This window comes from Eptatretus burgeri, chromosome 3 (genome assembly GCF_056783735.1).
Source record: "Eptatretus burgeri isolate ZD-2024b chromosome 3, Ebu_testis_v1, whole genome shotgun sequence".
In the NCBI taxonomy this organism is placed as follows: domain Eukaryota; kingdom Metazoa; phylum Chordata; class Myxini; order Myxiniformes; family Myxinidae; genus Eptatretus; species Eptatretus burgeri.
The window spans coordinates 26,346,248-26,363,851 of NC_140963.1; the positions used below are offsets into that span (position 1 = coordinate 26,346,248).

General features: G+C 40.6%; 1 protein-coding gene across 3 annotated transcripts in view; it reads right to left on the minus strand.

The window, feature by feature from the left end:
• Positions 1-2,297: 2,297 nt before the first annotated feature.
• The window catches only part of JCAD (junctional cadherin 5 associated), a 77,642-nt gene continuing 62,335 nt past the window's right edge, over positions 2,298-17,604 (minus strand). For 2 of the 3 annotated variants that reach the window (XM_085872729.1, XM_085872731.1), the window contains exons 3-4: positions 14,375-16,947; positions 2,298-3,073 (exon numbers count right to left, since the gene is read on the minus strand). In XM_085872729.1, coding sequence (XP_085728855.1) covers positions 3,036-3,073; positions 14,375-16,947 — 2,611 coding nt within the window. In that variant the 3' untranslated portion in view covers positions 2,298-3,035. The remainder of the gene's footprint in view (positions 3,074-14,374; positions 16,948-17,604) is intronic. The other variant, XM_085872732.1, reaches the window with a different exon arrangement.

Below are 17,604 nucleotides of genomic sequence, written 5' to 3' on the forward strand. Positions count from 1 at the left end.
AAAATACCGACCCTCATGTCCCACCGATTTGGCCTGACTTTCTTTTCGAGGAAACACCTCAAATTCCGTGTTTGGCTTTGGGAATGGAATTAAGACTCCTTGTGAACCTATGCAAACTCTCAAAAATCACAGACGTGAAAGGGAAAACTGGGGAAGAAACAGATTAATTGAAGAGGAGGGTGTGGGAGCGGGGGAAAACCTGATAACTTGGAAAGGAGGTGGTCTTGGGGAGGTTTAATGAAGGTAGAAAAGATCATAGGTTTGGATAGTGGTGAACAGCTGTCGATAAGAATGGCAGGGAAGAATGTGATTGAACAGACTGAGAAAGTTGGTTCCGCACAATGAGAAAAGAGGAATGGAGGTGAGGTGAGAGCAGTAAGCCTACATTTTGGGAGTTTCGCCGCAAATTGATTACTGGCAGACTGCGTGCGCCATTTATAAAAGGTGGGGGTTGGGGGGGAGATTGAGGTTGCCTTCGGTCAGACATGCCTTCCAGGAAGAGAAAGCAAGCCGTTTCAATGCAACTGCTTTGACGCATGATTTGGTGCACTCGGAGTGAGACAATAGGTATGATAACTGTAGATTAGATCAGATGAATCTGTGCATAAGAGTGTGTAGGCTTCTGTGGAAGAATGCCCTGGCTGAATTAATATCAGGTGTGGTGGAGAAAGAAGACAAGTCCTGAAGTGAGATGGCAGTTTGCAGTCACTGCCAATCTGCTTGAGTGAAATGCCAGACTCACCAGCATTAAGGCAACTCTCTGAGAATAGCCAGAGATGTTGACTTTCACAAGCACATGATCATATGAACCAACTGGAGTAGAGGAAGAGCAGGAGACCTTGAACAGGAAAGTTAGTTATTACCAAGTTCAGAAGAGAAGATTTGCCATTGGCAAAAATCCGTGTCGGAAAGTTCGGAGATTGCCCATGAAGTCACAGAAGTCCTTTGTTGCAGCGCCATGGCTGGTGAAAGATGGACTCACACCCATCGAATTGACATGGTGACATATGAACTCACTGCATATGAGGAAGAGAGAGTTGGGATTGGGGGTTAAAAGTGGGTTCATGTTGGCAGAGAGAGATGTAAATGGATTTGTCACCGTTAGGAGGACGGCACAGCATGTAGACAAACAAGTGGTGGAAGTAGAGGGGATGATGCAGCCAAAGGTAAAAAGGGGAAGACCAATGTGTGAGGATGTGGAGGGGGAGCGATAGACGTAGGGTGGGGTGAGGTGGAAGTTTGGGCAAGGGGAAGATGGAAGAGGATGAGATGTGAACAAAATAATGTGGGGGAGGGTAATGACAGGATGTGTTTAACACTAATCCCACACTCAATACTCACCAAATTTGATTTGAGGATTTGAGGGGCAGAAGGACGAAAACAAACATCATGATTTGGGTGGTGGGAAGACTGATTTATGGCAGGAAGAAAGACAGCACTGCACGAATGTGATGGGAGATGGGGCATGGGTTTTCTCACTCTCCAGGAGTGAAACAGATAAGGGAAGAAGAGGAAAGCAGAATGGGAGAAGTTCATTTGTAGATAAGAATGTGGGAAGATTAAATACAAAATTTGCCATTTAAAGGATTTCTATAGACGAAGAGAAAGTGGAGGAGAAAGAAAAGGGGAGATGAGGAAATAAATAATTTGAGACTGAATAACAAGGAATGAGATGTGAATGAGTGGAATTATGAATGAATTTTTATTACTTTTATTTTTTTTTTTTTAAGAGAAGGAAGAAAGAACGATGGAAAAGTTTGGAGGGAGGTTGAAAAAAAATCCGAGTCAAATGAAAGGAGGATGAGGAAGGAATAAATCTCAGCAAGGAGTGAACGAATGAGTACGTAGACCTGTTGAACATGTGGAGGCCGAACCAGCTGAGGCACGTGCACAAGATCAAACAACCAAACAGGCACACACAGACATGATGACGAGAACACCTAATGAATTATGAATACAAATATGAAACATAAACAGACGGTGGACAACAATCGACAACAACAAAGTTAAATCTCGAACGTACTACTTGATTATGGAAGCAGGTCACTGTGCTGAGAGAAAAGGCTGCCAAACACCAACACCCGACTTAGAGTTCGAAGAATAATTTGCTTCCAACTCGTAGCTCAAAGAAAGAACCTCCATTTTGATCGAGGTTTTGGGTGAAGGCCTACCTCCTGCAGGAGCTAAAGTTTTTAGGTGGTGGAAACAAAAACGAGGAACAAACTTAAACGTTCGCTGAGTGATGTTTCGCAGTTAAGTCTTTGCTTTCACAGACAACGCATGAGAAAGCAACAGTCTCAGTTTGGTTTCCGCTCTTTACTCAATGAACACAAAGACGAGCATTTTGGTACAGGCAGAATAATTCATTCATTAACAGCCATGTAGATTGTTTTTTTTTTTGTTTGTTTGTTTGTTTTCATCAGAAAAATCTTGCATTATCCAAAAGTATTTGGGATGCAAAGAGTATCATAAATGTATAAGAAAGTATATAATTTCTATTCACAGTCATAATATATATCATACAAAATTGGCAGTGTGGCTGTAAGTTCGGCAGAGCAATAAAGCTAAGTTAATACTTGTACATGCAGCTGTTTGTGTGTCCAGGTGCGTTCGAGGAAACACCACACTCGGTCTTTTAGCGATTGCTTGCACCATTCCACTGGTAGATCGCGGAGCTTTGACGCAATCCAGCATGAGAACATGCTCACAGTACATTACGTGTGATCCAATTGGAATGGCTTTTGTACACTTATCCTCTGCATCACCCTTTACACGCAATTATTTTTGTACCATATCTCAACACACAATACCATCACCGAAGTCGTAATCACTCCCCCCGCCTGTGGTCGATACTTGGAGATGGAGAAGAAGCGGCATGAGGATTTTGGCTGGATGGAAATAAGATTCCTACAATTATTGCACTTGAAGGTTGGGAGGGGGTAAACTTTATCGAAACTTTCTTTTTTTTTTAACTGCATTCCTTCACGCCCGATGTCAACACCACCAAGTTGGAATACTGCACAACATTTTTTTTCTCACACCATCTCCACCAAGTCTGCGTCGTAGCCACCTGCTGGAGAATGAAAAAGGAGGCAGGAGGTTAAGGTGGGTGAAAGTTACAGTGCTGTATTGCAGCGGCTGTACAGTGAAAATTATTTGGCCATCAACTTAACGAAGCTAAGAAGTTAACGATGAACAGCTGATCGCAAACTTTGATAAAGCACCACAGGGCATGAAGAAAGCTAAACAATTTGATAAATAACGTTGCTAATCCTACTTGCTGGTCACATGTAACAGTGAGAAGGCCATGTCGCTACTTCAGATTCCTCATTTTCCTGCCTCTCCCAGTTCTTCCAGTCATATCCTCCCTGAATTTGGCACGTCTTGGAAATCCACTTTGTTTTTCATTCTTCTCCCAGCAAATAGTCTTTCACCTTCAAAACTATAAACCTGTTTACTTAGTGTAGAGTACAAATCCACTTTGCACTACTAATAACCTGACTATTAAGCCAAGGCAAGTGGCTTGTACACACATGGCCCACATTGTTCGAGCATGTTGTATGCAGAGAAGCATCACGTGATTTCTCCTTTCCCCTTTGTTGCATTGTTTGTTCTCTTCTTCAAAGGAGATCAAACATTATTCTCATTTCTTCTGGATTTGCTCATGGAACTTTTTTCTCTCTTTTCTTCTACATATCACCCTTTCTCTTTCCTTCACAGCATCACTCGTTGTACCTGATCCTCTCCCAACCTGTTACTTCCTTATTCCCTCTTTGTCTACCTAAATACATCTTTGGTGTTCTTTCCTCGATACATTCTCCTTCATGCCACTTTTCCTTGTCATGCATCTCTTTTCTCATCCTTGTATCTTTCTTCCTTCCCTACTGCTGCATTCTTCTTTTCCTCATTCAGTAATACCTCGATATAAGCTCGGGATGCATTCCTGAACAATCGAGTGTATCGCGATTCAGCTTGTTGTGAAATAAGCTTTCCCATAAGAATGATGTTATAAATAGAATACACGTTCCTGAAGGATGTCAAAAACCAGCTTTTTTCCCCAAAATAAGAGTTCTAAAGATAAAGTTGTGCTTATTAATAAATAGCAGCTACAATCTATATATTACTAAAACTCATTTGTATGTATGTATGTATGTTCCCGAAATACAGCCAAAACGGTACAGGATAGCGCAAAAATTTTCGGCCCACCTTTCTCACTATTCTCCTGCGGTGTGCAGTATCAAGTTTCGTTCAAATCGGGCAACAACAAAAAAAATATTAAAAAATAAATTCCCGATTCAGTCAAGTCCTCTTCGGGAGAATTTGATCAATGCAAACAACCTCAGCGGTATTGTTCGCTGGAGATATCTTTTTTTTTTGAATGATTTTTAGCTCACCTGTTCGAAGAACAGAGAGCTATCGCGGTACCCCCGGCGTGAGCGTGAAAATGTTAAAGTTTTTGGTGGAAGTTATTTCGAAGCTTGCCATTCATTTAATATGTGTACGAGGATGCTGATATTTGGCATGGAGGTTCCTTTGGGGTATACTATTGGTGTCGTGAAGTTGAAATTAACAAATGATTAAAAAATAAATTTAAATTTAAACCTAAGATGGTGTCAAAGCCACCCAATGCTCGCCTGTTTATTCTCGACGCTTGCCATTCATTTAATATGTGTACGAGTTTACTGATTACAATATACAAATACATATATTGCTCTAAAATTATTTGGATCAGACTTCACTGCAATGCTTTATAAAAATATTATTAGACTAGTCTTTTAAAAACGATAAATGTATAAACAGGCGAGTATTGGGTGGCTTTGACAGCAACTCTCTGGTTTTATCAACCGCTGTCACAACGGGAACCCATCGGGTTCACGGGTCGTCTCGTGATTTAATAAAAGTATCTGGATAGTAAAGTTGAAATTAACAAGGGCAGTTTGATTGGGGGTTTGCCTCACAATACAAAAAAAAGTTCCACGAATCCCAGATGTATGCCAATTTCAACGTTTTCAATAACACCTTGAATCGCCTCCTCTTAAATCCTCCTTTCGGAGGGAGGAACACAACCAGGCCAGAGTTTCCTCCACACACTGTTGAGGTTTGAAATTAAAATAAAAAACAACGATCCAAAGGGACATTTTTCAGGCTTTATGCAGTATGTACTGTACTGCACTGTATGCACAAATATCTGATGTTCACCAACACATCAGGTTAAATAGAATACCTGCAACGGAGCTGCTGGAGTGGAATGCAAATTTTGGTGAACTGTCGTGCTGGGTAGTGATTTGAATTTTGTGAAATATAGATTCACTCACATTACATTAATTTAATATAAAACTGACCGATCTATTTTTAACCTTTAAAAGTGAAATACAATTAAAACTCTTACAGACCATTAAGGAAGCGTCATAGACTGGAGTAAGTCCGGACCGGTTGTTGTGAAACACCGAGGTGCAACACATTGGTCCTGTATGAAGCCAGTGAGTTGATTAAGGAGGTTGTCATAATGTATTAGGAGCTAAAACCGAAACAAGCGTGTTGAGAAACAGCGTGTGCTGAGGTATAACTGTTTCTACTTGTGCTCTGTTCTCGTTTCTCCTGCATACTTCATTATCGCCAAGCTCTTGCATGAAATGTACTTTATTTCTAAGTCCCCTCTCTCCCAACTACACCATAAGCTATCACAGATGTCAAATTACCATCAGATACCTTTATTTTAATCTTGCTTGTCTTTGTTTTGGTTGTAAATCAACATCCGTTGCATATAATGTTCAAATGGAATACATTGCACCATTGACCAAGCAGCTGTCACCAAGCTTTCCTCCGTACAGCTTCAACAGCCCAGACATGTCCGCGTGACAGTGTTCTGGGCCGTGTTCATAACTCCGTTCCACAGCCTGTGAGAAAGCACCCACAAGGATGCCTCAATAGCCTCTAGCTCTGGACATGTTCTCTTCACAACCCTATAATTGTGCTGTACCACCCAATGCTGTGTTCATAAGTGTCCTAATTAATATTATGAACTGACTGCATGAAAAAATTATATTATGAACTCACTGAAGTAATGGTAATGCAGGAAACAGGTGATTATATAGATACTGGTATAAAAGCCCCTCAAAAATTACAGGTTGGAATTATTTTATTCAAAATATTCAAGAAGACCAGAAGATATGATGGTTTGTAGCAAGAAACGTTATTTTAAAACACGACATGTACAAATGTGACACTATTTTCTTTATCTTCTGGACACTTCATTTTGACGAGACAGACTCGTGAGTGTGCAAAAATCCGAAGCCTCGGCCTAGTGTCACGTGTGCTTTTATCTCCTTTATTTATTCGGCATCCTACGGATGTAAATTAACACTCGTTTTACTCTGCACGTGTTACACATCACGTGCAGCAAATTTCACCTCCCTGCGCCTTGTATTTCTTGTTATTTAAAAAAATGTTTCTGTACACCACCCTTGAGGCTCAGTTTACAAGTCACCATCTACAATTCCAATGGAAGAGATGTAATTAATTGTAAAACACTGTTTTATAAAAAGTATTTTTTAAGTTTTTTTTAATTCTGAAAAATTATGTGAACACAGTCAGTCGTGTTTAAAGATTGGCCTTTAAAACCCCACTCAAATCGCCCTCACGAATAGGGACAGACAAATACACACTGTGTTTTACATAGGTCAGTCGCAATATCGATATGCAAGATACAATATGCAAGAAAAAAAGAGACAATACAAACAACATGGACTGACATGATTCAAAGGACCCAGACCAAGATGGACGAGAGGAAAAGCAGACTCGATTGCACAAATCCAAAGGATACAAACTCTAGAACACAATAGATAGGAATCAGAATGAAAAATGATCCACAGAGCTCGTAAAGGGATGGACATCGACTTAACCTAGCTTTTTTTTCTTTTAACTCTGTGGAAACTTTACTTGATGGACTTCAAACAGCTGGAAAATCGGATTGCTGTTCTTGTGTAATACTGTACAGACTTTGCCTGGCCTTATCCACATTTAAATATTTGTGTATAATGTTCTCTTCATTTTGTGTAAGACTCAATATTTTTGTGCAAGATTTCTTTCACAAAAATATTACAAGACAAAGATTTTTGATCAACAGCGGGAAGTACGCAGACATCTTTAAAAACTTTAAAAGCCACACTGCAGTAAAACATCGAGAGCAAACTTCATCTCAATTGGGAAGTCCAGGTCTTGATTATTTTTTTGACACCTTCTCCTGTCTTTTTGAAAACTAATCATTCATTCATGGTGTCCTCTTACAAACAATAATTATTTCCATTGTTTTGCACATTTTACTGTCATTTTTGTTATTTTAATTGTTTTCCAGCATTCAATTTTCACGGACTGATTTCCGATCATGCGTAAGCAAAGTATTGCAAACAAAATAAACAGTTTGTGTTGAGATGCTCAAGATATTTAATTGACCACACATTCCTTTTTTAACGAACGACCACACTTTTTTAACGATCTTTTTTTTAACGACCACACATAAAAGAGGATATTTATTAACAACGAAAATGAGGTTCGGCTCGACGTTTTAAGCGTTTGCCTCCTTTTTTTGTTCTGACCAAAGGGCTTGCATGTGCAACGTCGGCCAAATCTCATTTCCCACTCCGGTCAACATGCTCTCATCAACTTTTGGTGAATAAAACCCCATTGTTTATATTAATTGCTGACACAGACTGACACAAGTCTTCACAGCTCAAAACAAGTATTCCATTACATCGAGGTAGGAAGGTCTGCTGTAGTAATAGTTATAAAGGATTTTGTAAGAGAGGTGACTCACCTAACAGTCCAACATTATCAAATGTTCCGTAAAATGATTCTGATTATAATTAAAACGAAAGCCTGAAGAAGTGAATGCCATGCTGATAAATTAAAATTGTGCTGAGGAGAGGATTGTGATTAAAATTTAGAGCTTTGGGGAGGAAAATATGTTGTGATGGCAATTAATACCAGAGAGTTGGTGTCAAAGCCACCCGATGCTCGCCTGTTTTACATTTATCGTTTTTAAAAGACTAGTCGAATAATATTTTTTATAAAGCATTGCAGTGAAGTCTGATCCAAATAATTTTAAAGTAATATATGTGTTTGTATATTGTAATGAGTAAACTAGTACACATATTAAATGAATGGCAAGCGTCCAGTATAAACAGGTGAGTATCGGGTGGCTTTGACACCATCTTAGGTTGAAATTAAAAAATATATTTTATGTCATTTGTTAATTTCAACTTCACTACACCAATAGTATACCCCAAAGGAACCTCCATGCCAAATATCAGTATCCTAGGACACGTATTAAGTGAATGGCATCCTTCTAAATAACTTGCACCAAAAACTTTAATGTTGATGTGCGACAAAAAAGTTAAGTTCAAAACAGGTCAAAAATTTAAAACATTTGAAATTATTTTTTAATTTCAACTTCACTGCATCAATAGTATACCCCAAAGGAACCTCCATGCCAAATATCAGCATCCTTGTACACATATTAAATGAATGGCAAGCTTCTAAATAACTTGCACCAAAAACTAACATTTTCATTTTCATGCTCACGCTCACGCTCACGCTCACGCTCACGCCGGGGGTATCGCTATAGCTCTCTGTTCTTCGAACAGGTGAGCTGAAAAGGATTGCAGTACTGTATTGTGGTGTCATTCCTACCTTGTATGATTGATTTTGGAGATTTCATCCCTACATATTTTTTAATGTTTTTTTTTTCTGACTTGCTTAACTCTGTTTTACCCTGATCTGGATGCCAATGGCGACTGCATCCAGTAAATAATTTTTCGAGGTGTTTACATTGGGAACCCCCTGACCCCCACCTCCCTCAAATATATATATATATATATATATATATATATATATATATATATATATATATATATATATATATATTACAAGTCCCTTTCGAGTTAGCACTGGGATTGTTACATGCTGGACAAAAGCGCCATTTTTTTCACCAAAGTACTGCACGGGCTTACAGATTTTAAAAAGTCGTGCTTCAAAAATTTTCCGAAACAAAAAGATGTCGTATAACGTCATTATGATGTCATCATTAGGTATTTACCGTAAAAAAACAAACAGAATAGTTTAATTAAATTATGGTATACTATAATTACATTTTGAGTTACTCGAATCATGTTTCTGAGGCAAGGAATTCAATATTGAGATAAAAAATGCAATTGAAGTAACCCGTAAGGTCCAATGATGTCATAATGTCATGTCATTAAATGTCTTTAAAACAATACCAAATTGTCAAATTCTTAAGGTTAAATGCAGTAACTGGACCTTTCCTTAGATGAGAGGGACACACAAGATCATCATCATGGAATTTCTCACATAATGAGGTGGCAAAATAGTTCTCAAGCTGCAGAACCTGGTTGTAGAACGTACTCAGGCACAGTTTAGCTGGTTGTTCGATGACCGTTTTGTTCCTTGTTAAAGTATGAACATTTAGTCCGCTGTACATGGGAAGTGGGGGTTCTCGCTCTCGAGACTGTCGATTGTAAGATGTATTGTAAGATTGTAAGAAAAAAAATTGTAAGAATTACAAAAAAAATTGTAAGATGCCTCTGTCTTGCATCTTTTCTTTGAGTTAGGGAGGAACAACTGAGATATGGTTTGACAAGCTTGAGTGTCATCCAGATTGCTTTCCAAGGTCGGTCTGTACAGAATCATTGGTGAAAGGAGTCTTGTGCTTGGTGACATTTTTTGACAACTTGGGGGAAAACTTCCAGAAAAGGTGAAAGTCTTTTGTTTGAACATTTCTTCTGAAGATTTTTTCCACTTTTGCAAACAGGAGAGCTTCTGATTCATAGTTGTGATCAAGCAAAATCATCGTTGAGCAAGCGCTGCTTGCCCTCTGGAACCACAAGTATAATATCCCTGCCATCTGACTGCTCCTGCACACCTGTATCGGCAAAGTATTCAAGAAGCCTGCTTTAAACATGGGTTTTGTTCATGGAAATACCATGGCCAAGAATTTGAAGTCGACATTGGTATAAATTGTGGATATGAGACAGCTTGAAGATATGCATCCCTTCCTCAACAGTAAATTCAACATACGACACCAACTCCACAAACACTCTCCCTCGACCCTTTCTTAGTCTGTGCTTGAGGAGCTGCTTTTTCGGTGGTGAGCCCGATAGCTGTTTCTGAATTGTGTCAGACAGTCTCGATGGTACTTGGCTTTGAGAGCAACAAAAATCCTGACCTGCTATTTTTGCAAGGAGTGTTTCATCCTGCATGTCGGTTGTCATCTGTCTGAGGGATTGATCGGCAATGAAGGTTGCAAATTGGTGAAGTTTGTAGGCGTTGGTTGTCTCGCATTATATGCACACACTCTTATCATTAAACATGGACTGCCTCTTTGAACGGTGCAACTCTGGCTCTTCTGCTTTTTTTTTTCTTGTTTCCTTTTCTTCTTCTTCAGAGTTTGCCTTTCAAGTTTCAATTTATTGAATTTCTGATGGCAGGAGCAATGCCATAATGCCTCATTTCTAACAAACTTTTCTGCTGTCCCTTCTGTTCCATAGTCTACATCCACTGTTTTTTTTTTTTTTCCAACATTAGAAGTCCAAATATCACACAATTAGCTTCAGCCCAAACAAAAGTGTCCTTATACTGATGGTTATCTCTCGTGGAAGATTTATCATAGACACAGATCTATGAGCCTGAAACATAAACATGTCCAATCACAGTTGATGAAATCCTAACCAGAAACACGAGGACTATTGTCCATCCAGTAGTTAAAGTTCAAACTAACATGATTTAACTGCAGATTATTGTATTTCTGACAATCCATATTTTAAAAGCCCAGATAGAATGCTCAAAGATAGGCTCCTGTAATGCTGTCGTTATGTGTCCATTGTTCGTTTAACTTGTGTACGGCAAATTATTCCATTTATGTCTTTAAGGGCTAAAGTAAATCTCAAAATACAAGCTCTGATACAAATATGACTTATTACAATACTTGAAGAATACGAACCACACCAAACTGTTACCTGTTACACCATTATACACACAAATGTATCACGAAGTCAAAGGAAAAAGAAAAAGTGGAATATAAAGGGTATCTTTCTCAACTTAAAAAGGACCAGCACCACCTTTCAATGTTGCTCCTCTCAAATAATGTATGGGTCTGAGTCAAAACACGAAGGACCCCAAAAGGGCACAGCCTCCATGAAGCTAGTAGAATGGAGTGGTTGTCATCGTAGATAAGGTCCACTCCTGGGATATCACAGTCACCTCATTTACACTTCAGCAGGGTTAGATCATAACACGTCAACATTGTTGTTTACTTCAGGATAATTATAAGGTATGATGACAAAACAGTACCTTCTATTTCAGTCCACTGGTCACAAAATCATCCTTCCAAATCCCGGTCACAAAAACATACGGATAGAGAGGTAAAATACAGATAACGGCATTTAGGTGCTGAAACTGCACAATTTATTTGTTTTTATAAGAGTTTAACGATATTGTGTCATAACACGAAATGGATTGGTTAATTGGAAATTATCTTATCCCCATCGCATTCCTTGACCTCAAAAACATAAACTTAGCAATTGAAATTCTCGATATAGCATCTTATCATCAAATTTGACATTGGTTTTTGTTTAATAAGGTAATTAAAAGATGATGTCACAATGATGTCATACAAGACCCTTCTGGTCATCCAATGTTTTGGAACATGACTTTTTTTTTTCAATCCTCAAGGTCATTTGGTTATTTGGTGAAAAAATGGCACTTTGTCCACCCTGTAATGACTGTCATTTTCGTCCTTAAGCCACTTCACTATCGCTCATTCCATTAATATCCCGTCCCTTCTTTCTCCATTCAGACATTCTGCTACCCTGTTGTCCTTCACTTTTGGAGTCATGATTTATTGTGTATGCCGACATGGTAACCCAAACCCAATGCCTGGTGTTTGCTTAATGGTTAGGGTGGCAGGCGTTTGGATCCTAGGGTCCTGATTTCAAATCCTGCTCAGCTGTTGAATTAATACCAGGTGGGGTTAACTCGGCCTGTCATCCTTCCGAGGTCAGCAAATGAGTGCCAGTATGCTGGTATCCTGTGTCGGAGTGGCGACCCCGTCCAGGATTGTGCCCAATAGCCAAGGAGACTGCTTTGGCAGCACGTCTCTGCACAGAGTATGGTCCCAATATCCTCTCCTCCTCAACATGGCAGGATTTTTCTTTTGCCTCTTTCCTTTCTCTGCTCCCTCCCTTCTGTACTCCTATATCCTCCTAATAATCCTTCCATTCTCTTCCAAACTCTGCTCATATCCTTTCCTTCTCCTTCCGTCCTGCATTCTCTTATTTTGTCAAGTTACTCCCTGCCTACACGCACGTACACAACAGAGATATATCTCCATTCCTGTCCTCTTCCCTTCTGTTCCTTTTCTCAATGTTGGCTTTTCCAATTTCTTCCCTCCATACCCTGTATAAGCGCAACAAATAGATGCCTTATAAAGCAGTCACATGATCACATCCATTGACATAAAGAGGATATGCTGCACGATTTGCTTGAGCAATCGTATGCATATGGTATATTGGAAAGGTTGATTTATAATATGCTTTTAAATAACTAGTGTGACCACCTGCAAACTTCAATGAAAGACTAAGCAGACCGTTCTGGGCCCTTTTGCTTCTTAAATTATGTATTTTGTCATACATTTCAATCCATGAGGCCTTGCAATCCACACGAGACTTAATAGCACACAGTGAGTTTCTCACTCTGCAGATGCGTGAATAACGTTCAACAGGTTGTGGTTGTATTATTTTTTTAAATCGGATTAATTTTTTTATTATTATTATTAAGATACGGGTGCAATACCCAAGAGACAGTCGCTTCCTTCCATTGGAATCGTAATTCCTTCAGCCATTGTTATGCTCGGCGAGATGACATTTATAAACTATTTTGGTGATTTTGCAATTTCTTGACTGGGTAATTTGGTGATGTTTTCTGATGTCTTTTTCATTCTTGTTCATTCTGAAAACGTTCAAGAATAAAAGGTACGTCTTTTAAAGGCTTATGACTTCACTGTGCTTGGTGTTGGCTTAATGGTTAGGGTGGTGGGCTTGGGATCCTCGGATCCTGAGTTAAAATCCCCCTCCGCAATTGAATTAATACCAGGTGGGGTTGACTCTGCCTGTCATCCTTCCGAGGTCAGCAAAATGAGTGCCGGCTTTCTGGTATCCTGTGTCGGAGTGGCAACCCGTCCAGGATTGTGTCCAATAGCCAAGGAGTCTGCTTCGGCAGCACCAACGCTCTGTACAGAGTATAGTCCCAATGGATGGATGGATGGATGACTTCACTCGATAGTAGCTTTTCAGCATATCATTTTGTACACATCAATTTATGGGATGGCCATTTTTTTCTCACCCCATCCCGAGATATGGAGTACTACCGTCCTCCATGATGTGAAATATTTCATTCACATATCGCCAAACATCGACCAGACATGCCGATCTTTAAATATTTAATCTAGGAAATTCAATGGAAGTTGCAGTTGCTGCTTAATAAGGTAATCGCCAAATAATGACCTCCTTTTTGAGTAGGCAGTCATGCAATAGACGACACTACTTCAGAGTTAATATTTCAACCTCCGACCATGCTCGCCAGCAGGATTCCCTCCTATAAGCAATATCTCAGGCTCAAATTGACATGGACGAGATCTCGGGAAACCAATTGGATAAGACAATGCCATTTTTATTGCCTTTGTGTTCTCTGGTCAGTTTCTGGTAAGTAAATGTGGATAGCTCATTCTTGTCATCAGTCTTACATGATACGACTTATATTCCCTCGAGTCAGGCCATTCTCTGGGCAAACTTCAAAAACCCCATTGTCGTTTTGAGATGTATGCATATAGTTTTCATCAACTTGTATGTAAATAGGATTGATGCTTTTAAAAGCATTTCTCCATTGGATAGACAAGCGGGTACTCCTGCCCTCAGAGTGGGTGTACCTTGTCGGCCCACCTTCGTTGAGTAATGTGCTGCGGCAGAGTCTTGGAAATTCCACTTTGATTTGTTGTGATGAATACAATTTTTCAAATTTGACAAAAATGATAAACTCCATATCATAAGATAAAGGAAGATGATTTTTAATACCGGCTTCCACCAAAGGTGGCGCTATTTCTCCCACGTGCCAATTTTTGAGTTTCAATGACGTCCACATTCGCTCCATTAGAGTAAGATGCAATGTAATTCAAATCAACAATCAAAAGTGCCCGATACTTCATGATACCTGCCCTTTCCGCCATGTAAATAATTAAATAACATCATAAAACACAGTGGTATATTGTGTGTTATCAGGCCAATGTGTCAAGTGACTGATACATTACCTGTGAGGCTCACTCTTCCAACTCGCCTGCGATGCAAATCTCTGTGCTCACTGCCGGATTTCCCTGTGGTACCTGAGATTGTCGTTTCCATACCAGCATCCCCTCTTTTGCTTTGCCTGGCCATCGGAAGCTGATTGTGAACATTCAACCGTGTTCTTGGGCAGCGGCGTGGTGGAACGACCGGTTTGCAATTACGTTCACATCTTTTTGATTCTGCCTCCAGAACCATGTGGTCCGCAGATGTTGCAGGCTGAGAAGATGGTTCAATCTGCTGATAACCATTAGGTTGTAGTGATCCGGAACATGGTACTGCCAAGACTTTGCCAATTGTGTTTTTATTTTGAGATGAGTCTTGGTGATTGTAATTGCCTTCTGGTGGAACCATCACTTCATCTATTTGCACTATTGGACTACTCGTAGTATTCTTCCACATTTTGGGATGACCAGGCACTATATTTCTTCCCAGCAATGCATCTTCAGAAATGGCAATACCCAAAATACGAGCAGCACGCTCTGCAAGTGACTCGTGCTCTGGGATTCCTGGTGCTCTCTTAACCTCGTACAAGTTCCTGAAGTCTTTGTAGCCAGTCGATCTTGCCATTGTGGCCTCCCTCAGTGCAGCTAGGTCTGGCTCAGAACGACCACGTTGCCGACGTGGTGTTGGTGTTACCTTAGCTGATGCTGTTGCCCTCTGGCTCAGCAAACGCCGTTTGCTCGGGGCAACTAATCTTACTGGGGAAATTCTTCCATCTCTCTCCCTTTCTTCCTTCTCTTCATGATATTTCTTCCTATCGTTCTTCTGGTCTTTATCAGTTACACCTGCACTTACTATTTGCATAACTGTGACATTTACAGAGGTGGCTGAGATTGTGTCTTTCCTGAAAGCTGATATTGGACTTCCCTGCTGCTGGGCAATGGTGTGGACCCTGGGTACAAATCCCACAGCTTCCCCACCTTCAGATAACTCGGGTTCTGATGCTCTCCTACGCAAACTGCCTGCATTTGCCCTTCGAGACGTCTGTGACTGTGGCTGTAGAGCATGAAAACGCTGGTACAAATCTTGCGGTCTTCGTGTCAGAGGTTTGTCGGGTCCCTGGTTACTCATCTCATTTTGAAGGGTCCTATTCAAACTCTCCAGCTGGCTCACCACATCACCTGATCGTCTCGCGACTGGTCGTAATAAAAATTGTCCAAACCCAACATCAACTACGGGTGGGGTGGTGCTTTCATGAGAGGTTACAGACTGTACTTCACCTTGTTGGCAAATTTTATCTTCAACAATGCTGGTAGCATCACTGTTAATGGAAACAGAAGTCAAAGTCACTCTATCAGGACACCAACCATGCACATGATCTGCTCGGCGAGGTATACTGAAAGTTGGCACAGAAATTCCTTCTGAAAGGACCAAGCTGTCCCTAAATCGCACTGGTTTTTGCTCAACGTCTCCTTCCTCACGCAATTCACTTGAGGGCCGCGCAGAGCTGCGGCAGCCGGCATCACTTTTGCTTCGTTCCCTTGCTCTCCTTGCTGCTGCTTCTTCCTCCATTAGTGGGCCTGTAAGTGCCTGGACTTCCAGCTCACTTGCTGAATTTGTGTGCCGGTGATTGGGTTCACAATAGCTAGTTGTTGCTGGTGTGTGGGCAGAGTCCTTCTCTTCCACATGCTCTGCTGCTCCATTATTTGCATTTCCTAACTGATTTGGAACAGACACCAAGCAAAACACAGTTCCTGCCAACTGCATTGATGGTACTGAAGGTGCAATGGTAGCTTGTGGTGGGCTCTTGTCCTGGTTGTTTCTCAGTTTAGCACTCTCCACCTTGTGGCGTCCTGGCGCCAGGGGCATTATGTTCATTCTAGAATTGGAGAAAGGAATATATTCTGAAGAAATTGATCTCAGATGAGGATTTTCAGCACGAGTTTGGAAATCTGGAGCGATAGGTTGCTCAGACTCGATTGCAGCAGAGCGTGGATAATCTGGAGGCTGAAAATAGGCAGGCAGCTCAGGAGAGTGGCTATGAGAATCCCAGCGTCTTAATGATTGCTGCGGGACACCTGCCTCCATTCGCTCCTGTTCATAATTTCTGGCATTGCCAATTGGAATGAAAGCTCCTTTGTAGTTTGTCCGGTTTCTCAGTTGGTGCATTTCATAAGTCGGTGGAGGAGGTCGGATATCCATTGAGAGCCACCCCTGACTGTTCTGTCTCCGGTGAGATGTGGCAGTAGCATGGGCATGAGTGGTGCCGTCTACAGTTGGCCAGCCTCGGCTATTCTCATGGGGAAGTGTCACCTGGTCAAACACACGTGCTGCCTTTGGTGGATATTGGTGGTAAGTAGGATGCTGACTTGTTGCCCAGCGATCAATGGAATCATTGTTGGGCAATGAAAATTGAGAATTATGCAAAGGCAGGGAAGAAGAAAAGGCATGTGGTTGTGCTGCTTGAGCAGAGTTTACAGATTGAGCGAGGCCATGAGTTTTGCAGGATCCTCCTGGTACTGTGCGGCCTGGATGATTGCTTTGCTGCGGCCCTCTCTGCAGTGATGTGGCTCCAGAGTTGTTCACCCGGTCTCCAAACCTACATAAAGCAGGGATTAAATGGGGTAGCAACTCGTGGGAAGATTCAAGGAAACTCATAATAGAAAGGGTAACACAAAGCAAGTAATTGATCTTTCCTCTTAAGTTTCCAAAATGGTCAACTTTCTTCCTGACATACGCCAGCCAATTTACCACCTTTTATTCCAAGTAATGCAGTTTTACCTATTTGGATCCTGAAACTGTGACATTTTGATTCTCTCGACTGTTAATTAATGCAAGTAACTGCGAACCGAAATGTCGATGATCAATTTGCTCCTTTTAAAATCTCTTCCTTTAAATGTGAAAGAAAATAAACTGTGCCGAAAGCAGAATGTCTGATTTAAAAGTAGCATGTACAAGTTGCTTGTTGATCGCTGGTGAAATTTTCAAACTTATTTGCATAAGGGATTGAGTTTACGGCTTTATGACAGAATCCTTCCCAGTTATCAAGCGCATTGAACAGATTCCTTAATGGGCACAGGAATGTCGATGATCAATTTGGATATACCGGGTGGCCCAGAAGTAATTGGGCAGTTGCCGGAACAATAGCCACTACAATTTCATCATTATTTTATAATTTATTATCAGTATTATTTTGATTATTAATTGATTTTTGTTTGATGTTATTAATTGATAATTATTTTGATTGCAGAATCCC